This window comes from Gobius niger, assembly GCF_951799975.1.
Source record: "Gobius niger genome assembly, chromosome: 7".
Classification (NCBI taxonomy): Eukaryota; Metazoa; Chordata; class Actinopteri; order Gobiiformes; family Gobiidae; genus Gobius; species Gobius niger.
The window spans coordinates 25,781,775-25,794,048 of record NC_136858.1 but is presented as its reverse complement, the minus strand read 5'-3'; the positions used below and the strand labels follow the sequence as shown (position 1 = coordinate 25,794,048).

At 39.6% G+C, this 12,274-nt stretch overlaps 1 protein-coding gene across 3 annotated transcripts in view; it reads right to left on the bottom strand.

Moving 5' to 3' along the window:
• Nucleotides 1-9,637, bottom strand: part of micu1 (mitochondrial calcium uptake 1) — a 34,642-nt gene extending 25,005 nt beyond the window's left edge. For 2 of the 3 annotated variants that reach the window (XM_079560644.1, XM_079560646.1), the window contains exons 1-5: nt 9,532-9,636; nt 8,104-8,271; nt 6,713-6,908; nt 4,461-4,623; nt 503-546 (exon numbers count right to left, since the gene is read on the bottom strand). In XM_079560644.1, coding sequence (XP_079416770.1) covers nt 503-546; nt 4,461-4,623; nt 6,713-6,908; nt 8,104-8,267 — 567 coding nt within the window. In that variant the 5' untranslated portion in view covers nt 8,268-8,271; nt 9,532-9,636. Of the gene's footprint in view, nt 1-502; nt 547-4,460; nt 4,624-6,712; nt 6,909-8,103; nt 8,272-9,531 lie in introns of all 3 variants that reach the window. The other variant, XM_079560645.1, reaches the window with a different exon arrangement.
• Nucleotides 9,638-12,274: the final 2,637 nt, after the last annotated feature.

The window sequence follows — 12,274 nt, the reverse complement described above, 5'->3', positions numbered from 1 at the left end:
CTGTAGCATAACCTGAACGCTGAAGTACGTAGTATTTTTTTTTTAGGTTTAAATTTCGATATTTCTGCTTGGCTGTGGCAAAGATACCATTTCCCGTTTGTGGGACAAATAAGGTTTTTCTTAATTCCAGTAGTAGTTTTTTACCTAGTTAGTTTCAATAATATTTAAAAACATTTTTAGAGAAAAACCCATTAACCTTTGACTCTTGATTGTGTTGGTTTAATATAAATGTAGATACATTTACTGATCATTTTATCCACCATTGACTTTTCCCATTCAGTGCGGTGGAAACAACCTCAATAGCGAAATACTGGGAAATAGCGCCTAAGGAAACGTAGAATGGCATCGTTTGGAAAACATCATTATCATTTGTGGACTCAGTATCTGTTTGTTTAAATTAACCAAGTGAGAAACAATTCATGTCGAGTGCTACGTCTTCACATCTTGACCTCTCTAACCCAACACTCATTTAATTGAGATGTTGGAGAAGCTAATTTCTTACCTTGCCGTCGTAGCGCTTCACAATGAATTGATCCAGGCCAAGGTCTGAAAAACAAGACGAAACTGTGTGACAAAAAAGATCAGCCAATACCCCGCAGGCAGAGAAGCATGTTTTATTATAAATTATCACTGGATCGCTGCTAATCAAATTAGGAGTGCTAAAGACTGATAAGGGCTATTAGCAACTCATTTTCAGTCTGCCATTTATTATGATAAACAATTACGAGCTAAATTTCTGCTCCGTAATTTGAGAGAAAATTAATGTGCGCATAACGAAAAGATAAGGATGCTTTGGAACATGTTTCACACTATAAGTTCTGCATTAATTAACTGCATTACTTCACAATACCTTTTCATGTGAAAAGGCCATTCATCTTTTCTATGGAGTCGTGACAGTGTTACAGTGTCATCACTCTCTCATCACTCTGCTTCCAGGTCAATTAAACTTACGCCCTATTCATTATAATTTGTTGATTTTAACCAGCCCCACGGCTTTGTACAAAACTTTTCAAACTTCTAATTGCAAAGATATTCAAATGTCATTGACTGGACAGGTTTGTTTGAGTTGAAAGTTTTACGAGAAGTGAAACACCATCATCAACCCAGGTGACAATATTCTTTTTTAAACATCTAAACTACAATGGAAATATCCTGTATGACACAAAGAAGGCTGGTGTGACAATTCAGACCCAAGCCTGGACAAAAGAAGACTAAAACAAAACTAACTAAAACATGCTAATTAACGAAGTAAACTCTAAGGAGGATATGAAGCTTTCCAAATTCAACAACCCTTATGTACAGAAAATGAGTTGAGATACAAAGCCAAGTATGGAAAAGTCAAATTCAGTCTGGCAGCTGGAATAGTAAAAACAGGAAGTGCTGAAGTGAGCAGGAAAGGTAACACTGCCGCAGACACAGGATAGTCCTATAAAACGCCACCATCCACCGATTTCCCATTTTGTCTTGTCGGAAAACTGCCAAGACAGTTGTAGTCAGTATCACGGCTAAGTCTGGGGCTGATTTCAACAAAACATGTCAGAGGTTCTTGTATGCAGTTAAAGCAGTCACAGGCGGCACACACACACTCTCTGCCATGCCATTCGTCCTGTAGCGCTGGGATTACATATCAAACTGAGAGGCTGCGTGTGGCGCTCAGATCTGCTCCGCTTTGGACGTGTTAATTGATGCACCAACTGCTGCGTCGTGACTTCCAGGGCTCAACGGGACATTAGAGCCCCCCCCCCCTCTTCTCGATTCCTTTTAGAATCCAGACGCGGGGCAACAGCAGCGCTATCCAGTGACCGGCTTGCTGGAGCTCTGCCAAGTGTTGCAGCTACTTAAATTATTTTGGAAACTACCAATTATATTACTAATTAATTGTTAATCATTAATTAGCATTACAAAGTATAGTGATAGCGATTTGGTTGACTCAGTTGAAGAGTGAAAACCAAAAACACATCAAAGAGTATTAACACTTGAGAGTGAAACATACAAGGAAAAAAAAAAACATTATTGTCATATTTTAAAGGGATTAGATGCAAGTTGGTCATTTTTATACTCAATACTGCCACCTCAGGTCTTACGCATAACTGCAGGTTCTATATTAAGCTCGTTCATGGCGGCACTTCGGACCCGAATTAACACCTTTGTGAGTGACAGTGCAGGATTTTAGAGGCAATTGTGGGGAATTGGTTAATTTTAACATTTTTAAACTCTGTATGTCCCTTTAATAAGGTATTTTGAGAGGGTATGTACTTCTGTCGAATTGAAACAAAATCCATAACAAAGCAATGTGGGCGATTCCATCAAATTGTGTCAAATAAACAACACTCAAAAAAGCCCAAGATAGATTTTTTTTTTTACATTTTTAAGATTTTTGTCTGGCAGCTGTGTCAGCAAAACATTTATAAATCTCAGTCAGATGGAAAAATAATGACGGCTAACACTTAACAAGCGCTGAGTTGACACGTTTCCCAAAGCACCACACTGAAGTCATTAATAATTCACTCCATATTTTGTGGTAAGTTAGTATCGTAGCCATAGCTGCTCTGGGGTAAATGACAATCTGCCAATCTGCATGACTGCCCCTCTGGCGATCACCACTCACACACAGCAGCATTTACACAACACACAAGCAGGACAGGTGAAGTGTCTTGCCCAAGGACACAACAGTTATCTGCACATGCAGGAGCCAGGATTTGAATCACCAATGTCTCGGTTATAGGACGACCCGCTCTGCCCTCTGAGCCACTGTCGCCCAATATGGAAGATCAAAGATGGAAACGGCGATTTTGCAATATAATAAGGCTCGCATCTCAGAACGTGTCCATACAAATACAATATGCCATAGAGATAATATAATGTTCGTTAACGAAATGATTTAAACAAGGATCAATGGACTTTTCTACGCTTGATGTCCTTGGGTATATGACATTACAAATATATGTCAGATCAGCTATTCTTTAATAGTATTTCATAAACTAAAAGTCTGTTGCTAATTGTAATTTATTACTTTTACCCAATCATAGTTTTTGTCAGGTGAAAAGCACTTAACAAATAAATGTCCGCTCCATTCTGTCCAAGCTTGATTAACAGAGTTCAGGTTCAGGTTCAGGTTCAGGATCGTGATGCCATGTCACTAAGCATCATGGGATTTGCAGCAATAATAAACTGCTGGAGATTTTTTTTTTTTTAAAAGGTAAAATACTGGAGTTATTGTTCACATCAAAACACTTGGAAACAACTGTGTGTTAGATGTATTTAGCAGGTATGACTCACAGCTAACAGAGTTTCTCTACTTTTTATACTCTTTTTAGCTCATATTAGTCTATGGAAAATGCATGCTACCACTCACAAACATGTCAGATCTCCATGGCAAGAGTGAGTGTGGAGGTCAAAACTAACTGAACAATTTAATTCTCCAGGTTCAGAGCTTCAAAATGAGGTACAGCATGTCCATATTCACATAGATTTAATTGGTGAAAGTTGAGATTTAGTGAAGGAGTTGGGTGATCGAGAAAGCAGATGTGCAGTACATTGATACTTGATAAAATGTCAATTGTCAAACTGAAGTTATTACACTTAAGAAAATATAGATAATTAATAGAGCAGGAGACAGGTGTAAATGAATCAATCAATACGCATTGATGGGAACAGCACACAGATGAGAGCACCGCTGGCAGCCACACAGAAAACTGGTGCTTATTTGTCATGGCTGCCAAAGATGAAGCCCGTGGCGCCAGACCCCACAACCTACTGCCTATACTGCACTGCGTATTCACAGGGCTCTCAGAACACCGGTCTTCTCACAGTACACACTCATATTTTTTATCTCTTGTTTGTTGACTAAGACCCAATGGACCAGCCTTCATTCCACACATATACTGTAGATTTTCTCTACTTTATTCACTACTGCTTCTTCCATGAACAACTTACAAAGATGCGGACCATTGGACCATTGCAGAGCGAGCACATGCTTCAAGAGCTACAGTTATGAACATGCTCTTACAAGGACATATAGCATCGCCGCTTTTACACGTCTAACCAGACCCTTCTGCCTGCCCTTTCTCCTAGTAATCAATGTTTTCAAGGACAAAATACACTTTCTCCCACCCATTAGCAAACTTTGCAAAGAAGAAGATACAATATTTGCTTTGTACATTTACCAGTAGTCATACCTTAGTATACTACTGTGCAACACATTGGTTCTCCAACTTTTTCACCAAGCAAAATTTGACCTCGCTCCAGTTCCACCAGGCCTGGATCAAGAAAAATAAAAAACAAAAAAAGATCCCAAAAAAGATCTAAATTAAGTCCAAACCAGGAAAACGGCAAATTTGAATGCAGTAAATAGCACAAATTAAAGGGACTCCAATTAAACACTGATTTTGCAGACGCAACAAAGAAGCCAAAGTACCACATAAAGTTAGAGGTGTTGAAACCAGCCCCAAAATACTCACTCTCTGGCTGCTTCTCATTGGGAGTGATGGAGCGTATGAAGTCCTGGGGCGTCATGTAAACCTCGGCGTCGCCATGTTCGCTAATAACCTTCAGAGTCGCAAAATACCGGAAAATCTTGTCTGGCGTGGAGTAGGCCCTGATTCTGTTCTCGTACTCCATCACCTGCAAAGCAAAACGGCTGATTGATCAAACGAGTCACACGTTACAGATTACCAATGAAGAAACGGTTTACTTCTGCCTGTTGCCATGGAACTAAACATGTGGGTGCAGAGATGACTATATGGAATATCAAGCTCAAATGTGCATGCTGGTGAAAACAAATATTTTGCTTTTTCATCTCTTTTAGCACCTCCGCGTTTTCAAGAGCAATTCTGATAAATTGCAACGAAAGAACAGAGGCAGGCTAAGTATCAAAACCGATTTTGAGGGAGAAATTTCCATGATGGGAAAATGTCAGCTGAATATGAATAGTTTGTCAAAATAGGTTTTTACATTGTGCTCTATGACAGATCTTTCCTGGTCTAGGACTGCACTTGCCAAACAGGTGACAGACTCGGGGTGCCAGTACCCTAACCCTATCTATTCAAAGTATTCAGTTATTCAAAGTATACAACCTGGAAGACAAGCTGTCAGTGCTAAATAAATGTCTTTTAGCCTTTGACTCACTTGAGAAGTAGAGCGTTTTGAGGATGAGTGTGTCAGGCAGGTTAACAAGATAAAGTCTATTGAAGTGTCACTGAAGCGACGAGAAGAAAAAATCCTGTTGAGGACAGGACGGCGTCCTAGTCGGGTTCAACATTTACAGCACTGTTTAGCATTAGCCGTGTTTTACCTAGACAGTCACCCGCTGTCTGCACAAAGTCTGCTTAAACAGATGAAGCTTTGTCGAGGAGCTGACAGATCTGTGTGTTTGTAGCTGAGCTCAGCCCTAACGCTGCAGAGGTGACACTGTGTGACTCTGGATGACAGTGAGTGATAGTGGACAAACCCCCGGGAGAAAACACTGGACATTTTTAGATTTCTGGGTTATAGCAGCATAAAGTCACCATCAGTAAAGACAGAATTTAAGATAGACATTAAAATCCATAAGCTTTCCATTTTAATAAATGTACTTTAATGTTGTATGATTTACAAGTAAATAAGATATTTCTTGTCAAATCCTCCACATGAACACATTCAGAGTATACATTACTGTACTCTCAAACCCTTGGTGCAAATTGAATAAAGTCTCAACTTATTTCACAATATAAGCTGAGAAATATGAGTTGAAGACGAATGTAAAATAGCAGAGCCTGTACTCTTTTTTTTGTGAGTAGAAAACCACTATGTGCTTCACTTTAGAGTTGGTTGAAAAGAGGCCTATTTTCTCCTTTGGGGAATGTCCGGGAGCTTGTCCCCAGCCCAAGTGGATAACAGGGTATGGATGAGAGGCCGCTGGACAGTTGTGTGAAAAAGCAAAGTCTTGAAAAGTGATGAAAAGTCTAGGAGGCTATTCTGTCACCTCTTCGGCAATCATACTTTCCTTTGCCCAGCCATGTGATCTCACCCTTACCCCTTCTGAAAAGGTCTACGGCATTCAGACGTAGGAAAGATGGTTTTGACATACTTTTCACACCACTTTCCAAAAGGCACTTTCACCACCAAAGGAAGCCCCTGTACCAGTCGACTTTGTGCACCATATTTTGAGAATCATTCTTTCAACCCTTACAATAAATGTATGCTTTATTACCATAACAAAGCTTACATCCACAAGTAACTGAAGTATACTATGTATGTTTCCTGCCCTGTATCAAAGGCCATTGTGTGGGATTCAGGACGGCACAATATTAACAACATAAAAGGAAAAGATCTGAATTTCAAACACTTGCCCCACTTTCACTTGACTTTATATTAGTCGCACAGGGGCCATGATGCACTGTTTAAGAATCTCATACTGCACAGCACAATGCAAGGTTTTATTGTTGTTTTTCACGATTGTTTACACTGCTTCAGACACTCCCATTGCCTATTTTAGCATTATGGGAGTTTTTCTAGTATAATATAAAGAGCCAAGCATCTTCTCACCAGCTCCCTAATTAAGGCAACAAAATACATCTCAGGTTTATGACAACAGAGAAGCTCACAGCGAAATCTTCCATCAAAATATCCTGCCGTTTGCATATTGGACATCGATTGGCGACGGCTTTCAAAATAAGGTGAATTGAAGAGGAAACTGTGGGAACGCTGGGGTGTTTAATGGTTTATGGATTACCTTGCGGTCACGAAATCCAGAGCGCGGCTTCTTCTTCCGGCCTTCGTCCCCCTCCTCCTTTGACTCCTCATCTCCAGAACTGGCCTCCACCGACTGATCCGACTCCGCCATGGACTGTGCCGCACTCATAAAGTCCTCTTCCTCCTTCCTCTGCTGTTCTGTGTGCTGGACTGACGGGCCAGCCTCCGCGTAAGCCCTGGTTAGGACAAAATTAGGGGGAAAAAAGCTGTTCATACAGTACATATTCTACCAATAATAATTGATAGTAAACACAAACAGTAAGGCTGCAATTATTTTAGACAGTCAATATCGTTTCAAAACAAAAGGTCACTCATCACCATGGGGGCTTATTGAGTATATTCAGACATCCACTACACCACTGTCTTCTCTCAAGATTCTCTCCAGTAAATCGTCGAAATGTCAGAAATATCGCAACTAGTTACAGTACTTGTTGTCTACAAGGGTCTCACAAACAGGGTTTTCAGCTTTCAAAGCGTTCTTTTGACGGCTAATGCTTCTTCATCTATTAAAAATGCAATGCGGTCTGTTCACACTATGTTTATTTTGGTTAAGAAGGAAAAAAAACTGATCTGAGGAAATACAGTCAGAATAAAGTAACATTCTGCTGTTATCACTTTCATCAAATGTGTAACTCTCCAGTAATCTTCTGCAAAATGCCTTTATAACAATACATGTTGACGACTATACTGAAAGCTGAGAGCAGCTTGTCTGTGCAATATGGAGCAGTGACCAATTTTCAGTCTTAATTGGAAAATAGCATAATGCTAATAAATAGCTGAGTTAGTTCAAGATGAGCCGGATGATTCAATTTAATGAGACAGAGTGGGATGAGGTGAAGGTGAACCTTGGCGACAGATTCGTCTCTGAAACCCTGCAGTCTCATCCATCACTTCACAGTCCTCTCTCCCCAAAGAGCGCTCATGTCAACGCCCTTTCACACTTTCTCTAAACTACACACCTGTCTCCTTAGCAAGAAGCACATCAGACGACAAACAATAAGATCAGGGAATTGCATACTCAAGGTGGATTATTCACAAGTTTGGCTTCAGCGCTACAGAATACTGTTAGTGAATGGGTAGAAGGTGCTGAGATTCTAGCTGCCAAATAAGAGGCCTAGACAAAGACAAAGAGGAGATTAATGAATGTAGTGAAAGTGTCTGATGAAGACGATGAGCTGGAGGCAAATGATTCACATCAGTTACTTGAATGGGTAAATCAAAAAGGGAAAAGTGTAAGGTTTCATATCTAGTCCATCAGACACATTTTCCCTGCTCGGAGCGTATGTGAACACATATACTACAATCTTTCAGCACTTCATCCATGGTTTTGGTCATTTGTTGTCAGGGAACATAACAGTGAATATTACATACCTTTTCCACAGGAGTCCCGTACTCACTGAGGCTCCGGTGACCCCGGCCAGAGCCGCCAGCATGAGCCTGCGACGCCCCGGCCATCGCCCTGCCCCGCTGTGATAACGCCGGGACAGCTGCGCCAAACCAAACGAGGCCGCCGACAGGGCCCGCAAGCGGTACATTCTGCTAAGGAGAGAAAAAGAAAAAAAAAAGAAATTTCAGAGGTCGGCATTAAGAAAGTCATCATTGCATACAAACTGAAAAAGCTACAATACTGGCAAAAAAAAATGGAATTGTGGTCAAATCCCTGTGACAATCTTCCCATTTGGAGAGATTGTCCATATCGTAATTTGTTATAGACACTTTTCTGTCACTTTGAAGGCAGCCACTTAACACTATGGTACATGTAATGCACATTGGGATGGCTGAAACTTTCTGAAAACCAAATCAAAATGGGGAAGTGAAAACATTTTGCTGGTGTTGCTGCTTTGAACCATCAGTTTGGACCAGGAGCATTCACTGAACTCAATGAATAAAAGGACAGCAAACTAAAAGCTGGATATAACAGAAAATGGCGCAAAGCTGCAGCTGAGCGTTATTTCATCATGTGACAGTTGCCTGTTGGGTGTTCGGGAATTATTGAACATGAAGCAATAGTTAGTACTCTCAATTGTAAGAGATAGGTTTTGCATTTGGACGCCAGACATTACTATAGCAACAACAGATTGAGCTACCATCTCTGAAGCACATCAAGGATTACAGGATTACTAATGACACACATGCTTGTCATTCTAATGATTGTAATATACATCTTTAAACTGAGGCTGAGCGTACCTTACACATAAATGTATAAAATAGCTCGAGTTCAATTCAATAAAGAAATCGACAAATGATCTGTATTTGATATTGAACAATAGCTGACAGCCTGACACATTGAGAATGCAATTGTATGCAATCATAACACATTTTAATCAGTACTAAGTAATACGTTAGTAGTATCATTAATGACATCGGGATTTAATTTATCTGTCTTGCTTCTTCCTCGTTTTCTTCTCGTGGGACTGTAGTAAAATGATTGTCTAAAGTGGATTCTGTCACAAATGTTTACTTTTTCTGTCCCCCAAGAGATGGACACAAAACCTACTGAACACATATGACAGTTATCTCTAACATCCTTTAACAAAATGTGGTAGAAAAGCCGGAGCAGATCACTAGCAAATGATTCAAAGACTGACTGTTAATCTGTTGGTTTATAATCAATATACCCTTGACGTGCAATAGCTTTTAGATGACAGCTAACGCTAACTCCAGCTAGCAGCACCTCGCGCGAGCGTCGACTTATCGCCTGGGAGATGCTGCTGACCAGTTACACCAGTTACTCGCAATATAACACACCACAGCATCAGCAGAAAGCCCTCTAAGCACACAAAATACACCGTAACTTACGCAAATGAAGTCCCAAACCCTTGTCAGTCTGGTTTCACAGAGGAGATCCGCGATGTCTGTGCAGCAGAGGGGTAAACAGTTCCGTGTTGCTGCGGGTGGGCGGGGCTGCGTCTCGCGCTCCGCCCCCAATGCGTTCAGACTGGCCCGCAGCAAAAGGCACGGTGCGTTTCTCTGCCTTTTATGGATCTGTGTTTAAAGTCTGAGATTCAAAGTTTTAGTTCACGTTTGCGCATGTTACTATGATGAAAGAACTCATTTAGATCAGATAGAAAACACAGGTGCTCTCATTGAGTTTGCCTCCCAGAATCATAATCTGTACTGTAGTTCCATTAGGGTTGTCCTGCACAGCCCTTTAGACCTTTATCTCCTTATCCCACCAATTTAGATATAACCAGGAGAATTGTAGGCTATTGTTTAAAGTCAGATATCCACACTGCATAAAATATAGGCTACAATTTTGGGTTTCCTTACATTGTGTTAGACATTCTGTGACCTATTGCATTCCCTATGTGTGTGCTTTGTGGCTAAAATAGCAAATGACATGCTTGTGTGTGCTTTGTGGCTAAAATAGCAAATGACATGCTTTTATGCTTTACAAATTTACCGCAAAGTTTCATGTATCAAGTCTCCCCCTCCATTTCCCACACAGGAAACATGTATTTGGTGGAATGGTGAAAACATGATAGATAGATTGAATTGATTCAAATGAATAATACAAACAAGTATGTTATATTATTTTCACTGGTAATCTATAAAAACAAAGTAATGTGATAGCTGCATGAGACTAGGCATATTCAGTTATTAGAGAAACAAAATTGAACTGTGAACTATTAATACTAGCCTGTTCTCTACTGTTTGGCCGAGGGACGTCTCACATCAACTGTTTTTTTTTTGTCATGGAGATTCAGAAATAAATACAAATCTTTTGGCAGCAAAGCTTTTCCATTTCTTTAAACAGAGAGATAATTCCTTGTCCACAATGTGCACTTAAACCATTCTGAATTAAGTAGCAGCAATCTATTTGGTGAAATAGTCATTTACAAATCTGAAGAGCTGTTGAGCTGGGAATGGATGATTGTGGGTTGCACATAATCACACTGCGTAACAGACTGCAAGTGCTACATTGATGTGGAATAAACAGTTCACGTCTATGAAATGACTTATTTTGATTTGCAGCCTGCATTACTGACAGGAGAGCTTCTGTAAAGATCGTTCTTTCACAATTGATAAAAGAAATCTATGCAGTCATGACATGGCCAGAGGCGGGTTGTTGTCATTTCAGTCACTTAAGTACAACAGGCCCAGGGAGTTGAAGCTCCTGACCAGTATGATAATTGATTTGGATCACTATGAAATGTCTCATGGCTCCGGGTTGGATTATTTAACAAAGTATAATGTACATATATCAATGTACATATATTACATTACATTACAAAACATTATAGATTTCATCTTCTTCCTCCTTTAAATTAGACACAAATTCTACCTTGAGTGGCAATTCAATTCAGGAAACAATTGCTCAACCCTCACAAAGTAAAAATATTCATTGGTTAACTTATCAACATTCTTGTCATGTGTTTGGTTTGCACTTTCAGCACAAACATTAGAGCAGATTTGATAATTGCAGGAGTGTAAAAACATGACTTGAATTATTAGACACAGTGGCACTTTAACTGTCACTGTGAAAGATGCTTGGTTTAGCTTGTTCTAACATTTGTCGTTCATGATTTGTGTTTCTAATTCATTATTTCCAAAGTAATGAACATTGTAGCAAACGTAACAATTTGTCTCTTTTATGGCATATGATATGACCTTTATGCAAACAGAAAAGTCCCACTAAGATTAAAAATCTCTGATTCATGGGATCCTATTGTGCCTGTTTTAGTGGTCCGGGAATCGGACTTCCCAAACTTCCACCACCAATAGTGTAATTGGGCAAAGGAATTTTATGGTAAATCAAATTGGAGGTTAGTTTATTCAGTTTAAAGTTATAAGTGGAATAAATATGTAAAGCAATTGATATTACTTGTGTTTTTAAGTTTAATCATCTTGGAGGTTTGTGCACTTAACTTAAAATTAATAGTGGAATAAAGAGGCTAAGCATTTAATATTACGAATGATTTTAAGTTTAACAAATTAAAGGGACTATACAGAGTTTAAAAATGTTAAAAGTAAGTATTTTCCTCCCCCTACATGTTCCAGCCATGTCCTTAAGTGTAGAATGAGCTCAGACCTGTTCACCACAACTGCCTCTAAAATCCTGCACTGTCACTCAAAAAGTTGTTGCTTCGGGTCAGAAGTGCCGTCATGCACGAGCTTAATATAGAAGCTGCAGTTACACATATGACCTGAGGTGGCAGCAGTGAGTATAAAAATGACCAACTTTTATCTAGTCCCTTTAAGGTTTTAGTGTATTGAACTCAAAATAACAGGGCCATCCCCTCATGTTGTTAAGTTAAATGCACTTAAGGTTTCATCAAACATTACTTAATTTTTTTAGGGCAACCAGTTTCCTATATTTTTAAAGTAAACTCTACTTATCCGGGCTTACAGTGAGTAGCATTGTATGGTGCCATTCTGTTGATGTAGGGTTGTTCTTTTTCTTCTTCTGTTATGCGATGTAAGTTTTTCCTAAGTAACATGGAGTAATTATTTTCAAAAACAGTTACACCTGCTACATTTACACCTATTTACACCTATTACACCTGCTGTCCATACAAATGGAGGTTATAAGAAGATGACA